Source organism: Saccostrea cucullata, unplaced genomic scaffold (genome assembly GCF_032062105.1).
Source record: "Saccostrea cucullata isolate Sc308-1 unplaced genomic scaffold, CSIRO_AGI_Scuc_v1 ctg1876, whole genome shotgun sequence".
NCBI classification, from domain to species: domain Eukaryota; kingdom Metazoa; phylum Mollusca; class Bivalvia; order Ostreida; family Ostreidae; genus Saccostrea; species Saccostrea cuccullata.
In genome coordinates this window covers 150,516-167,500 of record NW_026929714.1, presented here as the reverse complement: position 1 = coordinate 167,500, position 16,985 = coordinate 150,516, and the positions used below count along the sequence as shown (strand labels likewise).

At 32.8% G+C, this 16,985-nt stretch overlaps 1 protein-coding gene across 1 annotated transcript; it reads right to left on the bottom strand.

The window, feature by feature from the left end:
- Positions 1 to 15,014: 15,014 nt before the first annotated feature.
- LOC134281995 (E3 ubiquitin-protein ligase TRIM71-like) lies at positions 15,015 to 16,700 on the bottom strand. Its single transcript, XM_062764435.1, has one exon. It carries the CDS (start codon positions 16,698 to 16,700, stop codon positions 15,015 to 15,017), a length of 1,686 nt encoding a protein of 561 aa, XP_062620419.1.
- Between the last annotated feature and the right edge of the window lie 285 nt (positions 16,701 to 16,985).

Below are 16,985 nucleotides of genomic sequence, written 5' to 3'. Positions count from 1 at the left end.
GGTAGGAAATACTGCATTTTGAAAATCACAGAATCCAATTATGCCAAAATAATCCTAATTCAATTCATATATCTTTTATTACTTAGAGGGGAAAAGTATATATATTTTAATCACTTTTTGTAATCATTTGGCTATGTTCTTCATCATATTGAAGATTGAAAACATTGTGACAAAGACTTTTAAACTTTTTTATTTTTACATATATAGGGTGCATAATTGACTAAAAATAATAGAGTTCATTTGACTATTTTTTAAGGGTGGACCTTTATGTTAATTGAATAAAAAGGAAATTATTCTTGATTAAATATTGTTTAATATTATTCAGTTAATAAAGCTTATATACAACAATGTTTGAAGAAGTATTTTTGTGATTTTTCATATTCCCTTTACGACAAGTACCCCTAAAAATATTTGATAATGTGAAATTGCAGTATGTAAATACCATACTAAGTTCCATGCCTTTTCTAGGTTAAAATACAAAAAAACGTTTCATGATATCTTAACTGATTGATATGCAAGTACTAATTTATCATTTTGAAAAGTTTGAAAATCTTGTGACAAAGACTTTTCCGACATAGGTTCTATGTTTTACTCATGTCTGAGTATATTTTTAGAGACTTTAATATGAAAATCAGAACAAACATTTTCATTTTTGTGATGTCTTCTTTATAATGTATCATAATATGAAAAGTTAATTGAGGACTATTTCTTTTAATGACCCCGTAATCGATGATTCGGGGGGTATATCGTTTTATCGTGTTCGCCTGTATGTCAGTCTCTATGTCTGGCGGCTTGTTTGTCTGCAAAAACCTTACTCTTGACCATAACTTTTCATTAATTGGAGCTATGACTTTCATATTTAATATGTATTTTCCTTGTGACAAGACCTTACTTTGGGTACCAACAAATTTGACCTTTTGACCTTTACTTTGTTCCATTTTGCACAAAAATGCCAAATTTTTACTTTGGTCATAACTTTTAAACGGTAGATACTAGTACTCTCATACTTTAAATATGTAGTTTTTTGGTATTACCTTTCATTAGATATTTAAAATTTTCACCCTTTGAATCTGACCTTGGAGATTTCCGTACTTATATTTTTTTAACCTTAAACATAACTTTTGAACGGAAAGAGCTAGATTATCCATACCTCACATATGTAATCCTTGTTGCTACATTAAACATTTTCTTAAGAAATCATCAACTTTGACCTTTGAGTTTCTTTCAGTCATGCTTTGAATACCACACGCAGAAATATGCCAGATCGGTGAATTATAACGGGGACACCTGTACAATTACGGTCGACGATCAACCACGACCAAAACAACATGAACAAGCTAAAAGCATACACAAAGATGTTTTAAGGGGTCACATATAAAAAAGCGGCTCGTTACTTTTTGTCCGGTGTAGATAAGGAAACAACGTATGATGGTATAAAGAACTATCTTGACAATAAAGGTGTCCGCCCTTTTCAAACCGAAGGACCGATTTTCAGTCAGGACGGCCAAAATTAACATTTCTCCATTGTGCTCAGAAATCGTTGAATCCCCTGGATTCTGGCCAGAAGGAATTCGCTGTAGAAAATGGTATAGTGAGCAAGAGTGGTTTAATTTATGCGACCAACGCAAGACACGTGAGGATTGGGACTCTGAGTACTAGACATGTTAGTTGTCATATTTTTACATTGTACATATAGCATAGTCAAGATTATGAATTTTGTGTGTATTCTATTTTTGATAATGCAATTAAGGCTATTGAACTGGAATGTCAGGGGAGTCATATCCTCAACGATGTGTCTCACAAATGTATTACAGAATGTCAAGTGTGATGTTGCAATTTTAACAGAACACAAACTTGCACCTAAATACTCTGGGTACTTAAACAGCATAGACCCTTATTACTTTGCATTCAGTAAATGTGAGAATCAAGAGGCTAATGAGCTTCATGGAAAATCTGGTGTTGCTTTACTTATAAGAAAAACCTTTGCATTTAATGTTAAGGAAATAGAGATTGATTCTTCTAGAATAATATGTATCGAGTGTAGAAATACCAATATAGGTAAAATATATATTGTTGGGGTGTACCTTCCAGCTGAGAATGCAATCGATTTTTACAAAGATGAAATAGCAAAATTACAAGAATTATATGATTATTATTCTAGATACGGTCATGTAATTATATGGGGTGATTTTAATGCTAGCTGTTTGGAAAGAGACATGGGTCGCTGTAACTCTTATAAGTCAAAAGAATTGATAAAATTTGTAGAGAAAAATAATCTTCATTGCCCATATGCAAGTGACCTTTTGTGTACTTCTAAGTATGCATGTACCTTTACTACAAACCAAACAACGCTAGATTACTTTTTTACCGATACATACATGGGAATGTTACTAAGATCCTATGACATTCTAGAGGAAGGAACGATATCTGGTACTTCGGATCATTTACCTGTGATAGCCGTGTTCGATGTAAATAGCAAACAACATAAACTTGAAAACTTGAATAATAGCTCACCTGCGTGGCTCAAAATTAAAGAAAATGAAATACGTTCCTATGAATTACATGTAGCAGAACAATTAGAAACTAGATTTAAGAACATTATTCCCCAAACACAAAGTGAAATTAATGAATTCAAACGTCGTTCACACACTGTTTAACTACATGTGCTGTTGAAAATGTGCCGGTGAAGAGATTCAACCCTCACACAAAACCTAACTGGACAAGGGAGGTGAAGGAATCTCATAACATAGAGCGGGAAATGAGAAACATTTGGGTAGCCGATGGCAGACCACGTGGAATGCAGCATGAATCGTACTTTAATAACAAACGGGCTAAAAGTGAATTTCGCAGATGTCACATTAATGCATTCGAAAAATACATTAAAGACACATATACGGATATAGATCATGCAGCTGGATGCGACATTCGCCTCTTTTGGAAACTTATTTACAAACAGCGTCCACCCCGGGACAAAATCTACCCGGAAATTATCTATAAAGGCGTCACTGCCACTGACCCTGAAACGGTGGCCGATGTTTTTGCTACTTACTACCATGACGTATATACACCAAAAAATGAAACGAATTTCAGTGAAACACACAGAGTTGAAGTAGACTTAGTCTACAATGAAATAAAGATACAGGAATTAGAAAGCTCTCTTCAGATAGATGAAATTACACAGGGAGAGGTCGCTCGGTCTGTAGCCTCTTTAAAACTACGTAAAGCTCCTGGAATTGACAAATCCAATCCGAACATTTAAAATACGGAGGAGACAGTGTTATTTTTTATATGTGCATTCTGTTTAATAGCATTACCAAAATTGGCAAAATACCAAACGATTGGAAAAGGGGCATTATTGTACCAATATATAAAGGGGAAAGTAAAGCGAAATATTCTCCTGACAGTTATAGACCTGTTTCTCTTTTATCATGTCTTCTCAAAGTATTCGAGAAAATAATACACAACCGTATTAGTAATAATTTACTGAGTAAAGTGAAATTCCCTAATTTACAGCAACAAGGATTTCAATAGGAACTAGGCTGTATCACAGCTGCATTTAACTTACAGGAGACAGTTCTGAATTACAATGACCATGGTAGTCCTGTCTTTGTAGCATTTTTAGACTGCAAAAAAGCATATGACACTGTATGGAGAAATGGCCTTTTGGTTAAACTTAATTAACTAGGTGTTAAAGGTCAACTCTAGTCACTTATAGATGATTTTCATATGGGCAATGAGAGCACAGTTTTGGTAAACAACCAAATGTCTAAATACTTCCCCGTCCAACAGGGTGTTAGACAGGGAGGTGTTCTCTCGGGATTTCTTTAATGTGTATTTATCAATGAATTGTTAAATCTGCTTGAATGTACAGAATAAAGTTTTGGTATTTATAATGTAAAATCAACAAATCAAACATTAGCTGATGATATAGCATGTTTAAGTGCAAGTGCTACTGGTTTACAAAAAATGTTAGATTGTGCCTATAACTACTCATGTCTCTGGCATTTCTCTTTTAATGCACAAAAATCCAGTATCGTCATATTTGGCAAACAGATCCCAACAACATTACAGCCTTGGATATTAGGAAACGAAATTATTCCATTACATGACAATTATAAACACTTAGGAATCATTCAACAAAATAGATTCAAGTCTATAGAAAGAACACAGGCAAGCTGTAACAAAGCTAGAAAATCGTATTTTGCTATCCGAAATGATTTGTCAAGCAATTCAAACCCAGTAACTCTTGTCAGCCTTTATAAAAAAGTAGTACTTCCATCTTTGCTGTACGGTTGTGAACTTTGGAACAATTTAAAATCAGCAGACCTACAATTATTGAACAGATTTCAACACTTTGTGGTGAAAGACATTCAAAATTCTAAAATTAACACCCGTTCCGACATGTGTGAAAGCATGCTCGGAATCTATCCTATCTCTGCAGAAATTGATAAATGCAAACTCTTGTTTTTTGGGAAGCTGTGTAACCTTAAATTGGACGTATTATCCAAAAAATTTTCTTGTTCAGACTATTTGACTTTATAACGAATGAAGGAAAACAGATCACTGGTTTTGTACAGGACATCTGGCAGATTTTAGTGAAGTACAATCTTTTAAGCTACCTGCAGATGTTTATCAACGAAACAACGTTCCCTGGCAAGTCTGAATGGAAAAACATCGTACGTCAATCCATAAGTTATTATCAAAACGTATCCTGGACTAACAGAACGGAAACAGACAGGGACTTTATATTGTTCCGAGATTTACACCGAAGCATCACCCCGGCGCAAATATACAAATTCGACTTCTCCTTTGAAGAAATCAAACTAATTAAATTCGTCGCAAAATTATGGACTGTTATACCTAAGTTTAACCAACATACGTGTGTTCTCTGTAAAAACATATATAGCAATCCTTTTCAACACGCTGTGTTGTGGTGTTCCGCCACAAAACAAATTAGAGACTTATTTTTTGATTTTGTAGTAAACAAATTTGATGTTCATGTATATGTAGAACTAACTCATATGAGTGATTATGATCTATATATATCATTACTAGGTGGTCTCCCAACATTAACGTTTGGGGACAAGCATGAAGAAAAGGAATTTATATGTTGTTTTGCCAGGTTTATCTGTGAAGCCTGTGCATTTTTTAGCAGAGCTTCCACTCAAACATAATTTTTTTTGTCAGTTTATTACTGATTTTGTAAATACGTTGTGTACACCTTTCTTTTTCTTTCTTTTTTGTGTTATCAATTTAAATATGATATGTCTGATATAACATGATCTATAGTATGTAATGTATGATCTGTGAAATCTCTGAAAAGAGGAAATAAAAATGGAATGAATGTGCTAACTCATTAAGACGTCATAATCAATTCAATGCCAATTTTCCCGTACTTGACAGATTCAATAGAAATGGTAGGAAATACTGCATTTTGAAAATCACAGAATCCAATCATGCCAAAATAATCCTAATTCAATTCATATATCTTTCATTATTTAGAGGGGAAAAGTATATATATTTTAATCCCTTTTTGTAATCATTTGGCTATGTTCTTCATCATATTGAAGATTGAAAACATTGTGACAAAGACTTTTAAACTTTTTTTTTACATATATAGGGTGCATAATTGACTAAAAATAATAGAGTTCATTTGACTATTTTTTTAAGGGTGGACTTATCTTTTATGTTAATTGAATAAAAAAGAAATTATTCTTGATTAAATATTGTTTAATATTATTCAGTTAATAAAGCTTATATACGACGATGTTTGAAGAAGTATTTTTGTGATTTTTCATATTCCCTTTACGACAAGTACCCCTAAAAATATTTGATAATGTGAAATTGCAGTTCCATGCCTTTTCTAGGTTAAAATACAAAAAAAAAACGTTTCATGATATCTTAACTGATTGATAAGCAAGTACTAATTTATCATTTTGAAAAGTTTGAAAATCTTGTGACAAAGACTTTTCCGACATAGGTTCTACCTTTTACTAAGGTCTGAGTATATTTTTAATAGACTTTAATATGAAAATCAGAACAAACATTTTCATTGTTGTGACGTCTTCTTTATAATGTATCATAATATGAAAAGTTAATTGAGGACTATTTCTTTTAATGACCCCGTAATCGATGATTCGGAGGGTATATCGTTTTATCGTGTTTGTCTGTATGTCCGTCTGTATGTCTGGCGGCTTGTTTGTCTGCAAAAACCTTACTCTTGACCATAACTTTTCATAAATTGGAGCTATGACTTTCATATTTGATATGTGTATTCCTTGTGACAAGACCTTACTTTGGGTACCAACAAATTTGACCTTTTGACCTTTACTTTGTTCCATTTTGCACAAAAATGCCAAATTTTTACTTTGGTCATAACTTTTAAACGGTAGATACTAGTACTCTCATACTTCAAATATGTAGTTTTTTGGCATTACCTTTCATTAGATATTTAAAATTTTGACCCTTTGAATCTGACCTTGGAAATTTTCGTACTTAAATTTTTTTAACCATAAACATAACTTTTGAACGGAAAGGGCTAGATTATCCATACTTCACATATGTAATCCTTGTTGCTACATTCAACATTTTCTTAAGAAATCATCAACTTTGACCTTTGAGTTTCTTTCATAGACTTATCCTTTGCCATTTCTTTTAAAAAAAAGTGGTGCTAGGGCTTTCCTATTAAGCAGTTGTATTTCTTGTAAGAAGACCCTACTTTGGGTAACAATATATTTCAATTGCATTTAAGAAAAGTTTGATCTTCGCTATCTTGCCAAACACGGGCATACCTGTTTCAAAAACACGTTTTTATAAATGAAGATCTGCGGATAAGAGATGATTACCTCAAAGCGTAACAGACAGACGCACGGACATTCCGATCACTATATACCCTTCCGCTTTTTAAGCGGAGGATATAATACCGGTAATATACAATACTGCTGATTTTTTCTGTCAGTTCGATGATTTCCACCGTAAAAAAAACAATGTTTACCTAACCCTTAAGGCTTGATCAATCGTTTACTCCTTTAGATTCTGAATCATTGCATTTAACTTATAATATAGCTGTAATTGTATAATGTTATGAGCTCACCATATCAAAAGTTTATTCCCAATAAGCTCAGGTGAGCATTTTGGCCAATATGCTTCTTTATCTAATTATTTTTTGCCCCCTAAATTTCTACGGAGGTAATTTTTCTTCACGTTGATTCTGCAAATTTTTAGGGTGCTGACACTTATTCTACAGGCAAAAGGGTCATTTTTCTACGCCGAATAATGACCGGGAGTCATTTTTTGCTGTCGCAAAATGATTCCCGGTCTTTATTCGATATGGGTCATTATTCGTCTTTACACTGGTAATATAGGGTGTGAGAATGTAAACATTTGTTTGGCGTAAACGTTGCTATTCATTCAACAATTGGTCAGTTGTTCGTGGTAAGATCCTCTGTGCGCTTTTATTACAAAAGCCATATAAGGCAAACAAAGGTTTGTCAGTATAGATGAAATTAAACCTATTTTTCAATAGGTCGCTTGTGGGCTAGAATTTCTGCTGTAAACTAAAAGTATGATAAGATATATAATTAGATATTTTACCACTTCCCCCTTCCAGAAAGGCCTGGTAACACATTTTTGAATAGGTTAACCTACATTCTCAATAACATTAGTAGGGGTAAAAGGACCCTGTCCACCGGAAAAAGGTGGCGTCTCCATATAAGAGTGAAAATATAAACAATAGTCTAAACATTCAATCTTTAATTAATATTACAGATGCATCATGTCAAGGTATGAATTTACAATATGGTACGACAATCTTCTTTATTGATTATACAATTGTGAAGACTTATTATGGAAAATAAAATAGGTAATAAATTGTTTTGCGCAAAAAACACACTCAGCTGTTCCCTGAACCTCGGAAAAAATAGTCTGGTCTATTGACTACTCAGGTATTAAAATATTTGTATACCGTCGTTAAAATGATAATATTTCCATTTCTAAACTTTCTTTCCGTGATAAGTCTTTGAAAGTTAGCAGAGTTAATTTCTTGATAATTCTACCGAAATGTAAAGTGGTCAAGTCAATAGGTCAGGATCTAAGGATGCCTTATATGCATGCAAATCTCGTGCAGATATGTATGTGAGGCTGACGCTAAGGTGGCCAAATATGCATGAAAATCTCGTGCAGCTGTCGTTTTGTTTGACGTCAGTGGGCGAAGACTATTGAATTGGGATTCTCGAGTACAGTACCCGCATCGTTATTCTTTACAGGATACACGATGCGATAGGATACACGCACGATACGATAGGATACACGCACGATAGATAGGATACATGCACGATAGAACAGGATACACGCACGATAGGATAAACGAAAACACGATAAACGCAAAACACGATACACGCGCATGTACGCAAAACACGATACACGCAAAAAACGATAGACCTGATAAACGATCTTCACGATAGGATAAACGCAAAACCTGATAGGATTCTTTCAAAATGCGGAACGTTTTCTGACAAGACGAAAAGATTATTTTGAATTAAAGATTATCTAAATTAAGTTTTATTTTAATTTGAATACTTGCAGAACTTCAAGCCTTTAAATCTAAACTATAAAGTACATCTAATTAGTATTAAAAAAAAAACCTGAGATCTCTGCGGTAATGAAAAAAAATGGTTTATTTATATATATATATATATTTACATTTGCAAATGTTTTCCTTTATATAACACTACTGAAAGAATGCGTATCTATAACTGTATAAATACAGGTATGGGGTCAAGAGGTCATAGATGTGCGTATGGATAATCGTTTGACGTAATTTCTTAGTGACGTCATAAAGGGTCGACACGCGTTCAGTGAATTACATACATGCCGTTGGGTTTGAAAAATAATGCATTTCACACATATTTAAAGTCACAATTAGGCAAATATAAAGTATGAATTAGTCACAAATGTAAATATAAGTAATAAGGTATCATTTTTAAACATCTATCGGGCTATAAATACGGGTCGGCGAGATTAAATTCACCATAAAGCCCTTCGGGCTTCTTAAATATATATATATATATAATTAACAGTGATTAAATGGATTTTTATGAAATGGAGACTGTATTATTTTTTTTAATTTCTTCTCAGGGGTGTGAATTTTAAAACTGTATAAACAGATTATTATTTATGAAAAATATACATTTTAATTTTCTATCTAATAAATTTATCTACAGGTACCAAGTTATTTCATGGAAAAAATTAACGCTATAATTCAAATATTTGTATTTTATGTCTAAAGCTTACAACCTGCGATGTATCCAAAAATTGCAATTAAATATTAATATCTTAGAAAAAAAAGTATACAAGTAGAGGAACGGCCGAAAGAAAGGTTTAAAGAAAACGTCTTTAACAAAATTAATAAATTTAACATGATAGATCTATCAAGAAAGAAACAGTTCAAGAAAATTAAATTTCCTGAATAGAAATCTAATTAATTGTTAAAATAATGACGTTCTGCATTAATACATGTAAACTGTGTCATGAGAATATGAATCTGCTACAACTGCACATGTACGTTTACGCTTAGCCTGACTTATTTACAAGTAAACATTTATATATCAGATACTTAAAACCTCGTATTTATTAACAAACATTGAATGGTTAAATACTTTCTTCTTTTAAATACAAAACAGAAAAATTAATTAACAAATAAAATAAAAGTGAAATGCGACTTTTCCGACTGAATAATTATAAATCATTGCTATTCGTTGTTCAAATCATCTGGATCATTGTCTTATGTTTTTATACATATATTTGTAACATCAAGACTTTAAATGATTGTGCATACACATGTACATGCAGATCATAAGCGTAAACATATTACTAACGTTATCAGACGATAAACAAGAAAAAAGAAAATATTGCATGAAATAAAGATACATATCAATATCTTGTTTATTATTTATTTATTTGCTTTTCGTGTATGCGAACATCGTAGCTTACCAAAAATCTTTCTCCGGTAACTCCCATTCATTTGAGAAAATCATATCACCGGTAATAGTATTTAATTTTGATAAAATAAATACAATTCGATGAATTATTTCTTTAAGATATAGACAAGGTGATCGATCTACTTATAATTTTAATTCCGAAAAATAGAGTTACTGTTTAAATTTTGACAATCACTCTCTGCTTTACCATGATATAATTATTTTATTTATTTATTTAATTATTCATTAATAAATCAATTTATTCATTCATGAAATACGCTATTATTATTTTTTTCCTTCTACGTCTTAATAAATATTTCTTATATTGATGAAAAAGAATGGGATAAATCTTTATTTTCTCTTTTTCGGTTGATTTAATCTTTTAATTTTTTTATTAAGAAAACGAAAAAGAAACTCGGAATAGCTCAGTAGTTTCTTTATATAGTAAAGGTAAAAAGCGAGGGTTTCGAATATACACGATAAACGCAAATCACGCTACACGATACAACCTGATAAACGATCTACACGATAACGCAAAACACGATAAACGGAAAACACGACAGAAAAAGCTTAAACTGATAAACGGACAACACGATACGATAGGATACACGCACGATACGATAGGATACACCCACGATAAAACACGATAGAATTGTAAAGAATAACGATGCAGGTACTGTAAATTTAATCTAAGAGAGCTGTTCGGAAATTATTGAGATAATTACATTTACATTACTCCATAAAGGACGGAGGTAATTTCATGAAAATTCAGCTACATTTTATAAAGAATGAATAAAACGCTAATGCAAATTTTCTATTTCCTATGATAATAAGAAAAGTTTCGGTGAAATAATAATCATACATATGTCTATCGACCCGGAGCAGCATCACTACGTCATTTTATCGTCACGTCAGCCAGGGATGGTTTCGTATGTAAAACGATCGGGAAGCGTTTAATCTTTTTCCTTTATTGTTATTACATAAAACAGTACAAAAATCAAACAGTCTCTTTGTCTTAAACTATTCCTTAAGAATGTATGCTGTTGCTACCCGAGCGTAATATTTTCATTTGTGGAAAAAGAATAACTTAAAATCATGCAGTGCCTATTTATGAAACGCGGGTCAACGATATTCATACCGTAACGATATTAATGCCGTACGTAATAACTCATGGTTGTCCTGAGCTTTTAATTTTACTCCGGTTGAATTAATTATAAAAAAAAAAATGTATATCAATGAAATAACAAACTCTAACACATTATTTTTTTCTCGTTCATATTATTTTAGCAGGTCGTTTATTTTGGAAAAGAGTTCTATATTGCGCTACACGAAATCCATTTTTTTGTTCTGGTCAGATTTCTCTACCGCGCTTAATATCTTTCTGATCTCCATATTCCTGATCAAAATTCTGTCAAACTTGCACAACATGAATTTGAATTAAAGCTAAAAAATTATACATATAAAAAGAATTATTTTTGCTCTTATTATTGGTCCACGAAGAGTTAGAACGTGGGTGTTACATATTTTCAATATCTAATTTCGAGACTGCTCCGGGTACCCCTACTGATGACGCATTTATAGACCATTGTACAGAAAATATTTAATATTTGTAAAATATTTTTTGCTTTTATTAATTCTTAATGTATGTCAAACGTATATGCAAATTTTCACCGATGACGTTCATTAAAAAGCAAAATATACACAATGTCTCAATAATTTCCGAACAGCCCTCCTATGTCTGCATGTTTCAAGTATAAATCTACAAATTTATTTTATTTCACAAGGAAATTGCAATGGAAATATATGGAATCACTGTCTCTTTAGTATAGTATGACAGGGACATTAACAATAGTGGGAAACATGTGATAATTTATACATAACGGGCTTCACCCGTTATGCAAATTATCCAATGTTTACCACTTTTGTTGATGCCCTGGGATTCCATACTAACTAGACAATAGGCGCACTTGTTTCAGAAGCCGGGTCAAGCCGGTTAATATTCCGGAACCGGGCAAGTCACTTGTTTCAAATATATTTTTAGCCGCCGGGCGGTCAGAAAGTAGCCCGGATCGCCCGAAAAATATCGAGCGGCCAAATGAAAAGCAATATGGCGAATAACGGAGGTAGAAATGTTCTTGATGGTGAAACATTCGTTTTTTATCATTTGTCGTGGTCTCGGTGTCAATAAACATACACTACTGAGATAAAAAGAGACTTTTACAACATATTTGTTTATATTTGCAAGGCATTTTTTTTTTCAATTTTAAAGCTGCTTTCCAGTTTTGTGGGTAACTAGACACTATATGTACATTGAATGGAACTAGTAAATATTAAAACGAAATATAGCCACTAAATCCTTGTTCTCGTGCGTTCAGATAATTTTGATAATTTTTTTTGTACAGCAACAGCACCATGCAATACCAGCCAATCCGGCTTATTTTTCACTCGTTTCAGCGACACTAAAAGGGTCAATATGCCATGTGATAAAAGTGAACCGGGTCATCGCCCGGTTGTCTGAAACAAGTGCTCCCAGTGATTATTTAATTGCCCTACGGACCCTGTTTAACGGAAGAATTCGATCCGTGTATTCGTAATGTAGCAAAAGGAACACAGGCGATAACTCGTACCCAGTTCATAAATATGGCACGCCAAATTCACAAAAATGAGCTAAACATAATTTCACAGTCGATAAACTCTGTTTATCGGTTGTAAACTATAGTTTACGGACTGTAAACTATAGTTAACAATGTTAATCTATATTTTACATAAGTAAACCATATATAGTTTACGCGATAATCTATGTTTCACAGCCGTAAACTATACTTAACACCGAAAACAATCATTTGCGATTGCAAAACATAAATTATCTGATAAATACAGTTCTGTGATTTGTAAACTATTGTCTTACAAAAAGTTAAAAATAGTCAACGATCTGATAAATATAGTTTCACGATTTGTGAAACTATGATTAACAACTCTTAATATACTTATCGATCGAAAATTATAGGTTACAGACGTGACCCTATGTTTATCAACAAAATCTATTGTTAATCTCTTATAACAGAGAGATAAAATTATAGTTAGCAACCGTTAAATAAAGTTTTACAAATGAAAACTTTACTTAACGAATTGTTAACTAAAACACTGTAGTTTTCGGTCGATAACCGTAGTTTTACAATTGTGAAACTAGGTTTATTTCATCTTTGTGAATTTTGCGTGTCATACATTTTCTACGAACAATCCAGACAGTTCCGAGTGTAAACATAACAGGTAAATTGGGAGCGAGAGAAAAACGTTCAGATAACTAATTGGATTTGCGTCTTAATAGAGATTTATGGGGGATAAATGGTATATGCAATCTCAAAATGGTTTGCTTTGATACATTTGAAAGTTATTTCAAGTGCCAATCCTTTTTATATTCTACAAAATCGTGTCGGAGCGGATACGCTCTGATTTGCTATATTGCAAGAATGTCGGACGTATTCTAACTGTAATGAGGGTTTGTACGGAGACACAGTTAGATCAAGTAATGCATGCCAATGTTTGCATGATAAAGAAAATTCAACTTTTTTAATGTAACTATAGTTCACGTAATGTATAAATGGTTTAATAATAATATAAATACTTTATTTTAAAAGGGTAACCCGATTATTGCAAGCACTAGTCTTCCTCGGGGCCCTCTATAATGGATAGTAAAATATGAATACAACAGTACAATGAACAGAAAAAAACACAAGTATATTACATAGCTGAAATACATTTGAAAAAAAGTATATAATTATATTATCAAAACATAGAAGCAACTTACAAATTAATAATTTAATTCTAGTTGTAACAAGTCATTTGATTGGGTACACGATTTTATACATTTTGTACTGTATACAAGGAAATTTTCGCCCCTTTTGCAGTACCCTCTTTTGGGCGAATTGAAAGAATACAGTAGTATTTCTTAAACAAAACTAAAACTGGGTGAATTTAAAAAAGTGGCTTTTTTTTCAAGTGTGAAAGAGCAAAAATAACCCTGTGTACAGTATATAATATCTTGTCTACGTCACAATGAGTTACGTCAAAAACATATTACTCGTCTCGACGTTACTTTTAAGATATGCTCAATTTGAAGCCTATTTCCGGAGGAAAAAAATTCTCATTGTCTATAAAAATAATAATAATAATAATAATAATAAGTAATGATGCTAATTTAAACATATGTTATAGGACAACTTTGGGCAGTTTATAACGCATAAACTGACCCAAGCTATGTTATATCGTATAACATAAGTTCGAATTAGATTCATTCATTTATGAAATGTTGCATCCATTGATGATAAATGTTTCTAAATTTTTACAAAAGGATTCTACAGTTTGGGAAAATGTACATTTAGAGGTAATTGATTCCATAAATGAACCCCTGTATATTGAAAAGAATTTTTAAACAGATTTGTTCGATACGTTGGAAGAATTAAGTCATAATTGGATTCAGAACGTAAATATAATTTTTGGAGTCCTTACGATAATCAGGTAAAATACCATCAAGTGTTTTATTCATTAGTATGTATTAGTGATATGTATGTATGTTTGTATTTTTTCAAAAAAGGCCAGACAGAGTACCCCTTCTTTCTTTCCATCTCCTCTCTTCTGTCTTTTAAGTGAATGTTTATCTGTATTTATGCGTTAGTGACTGATTTAACCTATAACACCCAATACCCGTAGTCAGGTTGGGTTGTAGTGGTAATGTAAAATCTTGGCTTTTATTTGAAAACAAGTGTGAGATTTAAAGAAATTATCTGAGAAATGGTGCCGACAGGAAATCGGAAAATAATAATTAGAATAGCAATTAACATTACAGTCTCTATAATGCATTCCTTAAATGAACGTGCATAAAAACAATAATCATGTTCTCCCATTCTCATATAGGAAACATTGTGAGGCCTTAATTTGTTTCTACAATCCGCTCAAAAATTTCTGTTTAAATATCACCTTATCAATGTTTTTTAATTCGTAAATATGTCACAGGAATTCTTCATTAATTGGAAGGTTTTACATGTATTTGATTATCTTCACTTTACCACTGTGAAACTCAGCCACAAAGAGATTATCTTTGGTATCCACACTTAAACCCCATGGAAAGTATAGTTCGAAATTGTTAATAAGACAGAGGAATTTTCCGTGCTGATCTAGGATGACAATACGGTTGTTTGTACGGTCTGACGTCAGAATTTGACTTTGGCTGTCAGTTGTGATTCCAACTGGATCAAATAGTCCTGCAGTGAAAGAGCGAGAACCAGTGTATCTAAATCGGAAATTCCCTGCCTGATTAACCACGACTACTGCTTTGGCATGACAATCAGCTACACAGATATCAAGGTTCCTGTTCTCACTGATACATTTAATATAACCTGATGAATACAGAGGTTTACCTTCACTATCAAACTGAATTGTTTGTTTCTCTCTAGAGCCAGAGTAACGGACAACCCTTGACATTTTTTCATTATAACTGTCCATGGTGATCAAGAGGTCACCCGTAGTTGTTCCACAAATATTGCGAGGTTTCCATCCCTGAATTCTTATGGATTTCTGATTTTTTTCATTCTTAACTATGTTTACAGTTTCTGTTACAATATCAACATAAACTAAATCTCCATTTCTTGTCACTGATGTGTCAAATGGATTTTTTCCAGACTGGGTTTTGATTGACTTCAGTTCTTCACCCTGGAGGTTGTAGAGTTTCATAATATTGTCTTCTCCATGCGTCCAGATTTCATCATCATTGCGACAGGTAACTTTGTGTAGGAATTTTAATCTATACTTTGTTTGTATGCTGGTGATTAACATGGGTGTATCAAGTAACTTTTTGGCTGGTGGGAGTTTTTTTGTGTTGCCATCTGCTTCTTTTGTCATCTTCATTTTGTAGCCATCTGCTTCTTTTGTAATAGATATTGCAGACAGAGAACCTAGCGATTGATAGAGCTGTCCTGTATTTATTTGATGAGGAGAGAAACGTGGTAAGGTGACATTGAGTTTTGGAGGCAGACATCTAAATTCCTTATTCCTGGATTTATAAGCAGAGATTCGTGATACGTCAGTGGAGTAAAGTATTTTCCTCACGTCACAAATACTCTGTTTTACCTCAGACGTTATCTGTTTAATTTCATTTTCCTGTTCATTTAAAGCAACCAAGTGTTTATCTTTCATTTTATTTATTTCATATGTCTCTTTTTTAACAATTACGTTTAATTCGCTTTGCAAGTTTTTCTCTTGTTTGGTGACAGCTGTTGTCACATTTTCATAATGGCTTTCAAAGTTTGCTTTTTCATTGTTTAAATCTAATATTATTTCTTCATAAGCAGGATAAATTATTTTCTCTAGTTCTTCCAAGTCTTTTTCTAATTCTTTTCTCTTTGAACGTACTTTCTTCAAAATATCTGTAAATTCATGCCCATGATGTTTTTCAGAGGATTTGCAGGTAGAACAGACAGGGAGGTCACATTTTGCACAATGAAATTCACAATGTGTATCGGTGTGGTCAGGACATTTTGGATAGTAAGGAGCAGAAGATCTGTGCTTGTATGATACAACGTTGTGTCGTTTTGATGAATCAGATAGATGTTCCCCTACACAGGCCTTGCACAGATTAACCTGACAAAATTCACAATGACTCTGTAAAGCTGTTATTTTACACAGGTCACATTGGAGTAGTACTTGAGCTCTGTCCAGATTTTCCATAATATTCTTCTTCTCAAGCCACCAAAACTAAGAATAAAAGTTTGCCTTGAATAATGGTAGATGTTTCCATATAAAGGACAACTTACAACCACTCTTATACAAACATAACTGCCCAAAGTGAAGAAATATTCATAAAAAAAGCACAGAGAAACTCCCTTTTATAAGGATTCCAACTTCCGTCCCAGCCCGGGGTTGAACTATCGACCTGCAGAAACTGTTTCCTAGCGGTACAAGAAAAGCGAGTTAGACAACTCACTTGTTTAGGCAAGTCAACAAGCTTGCTTT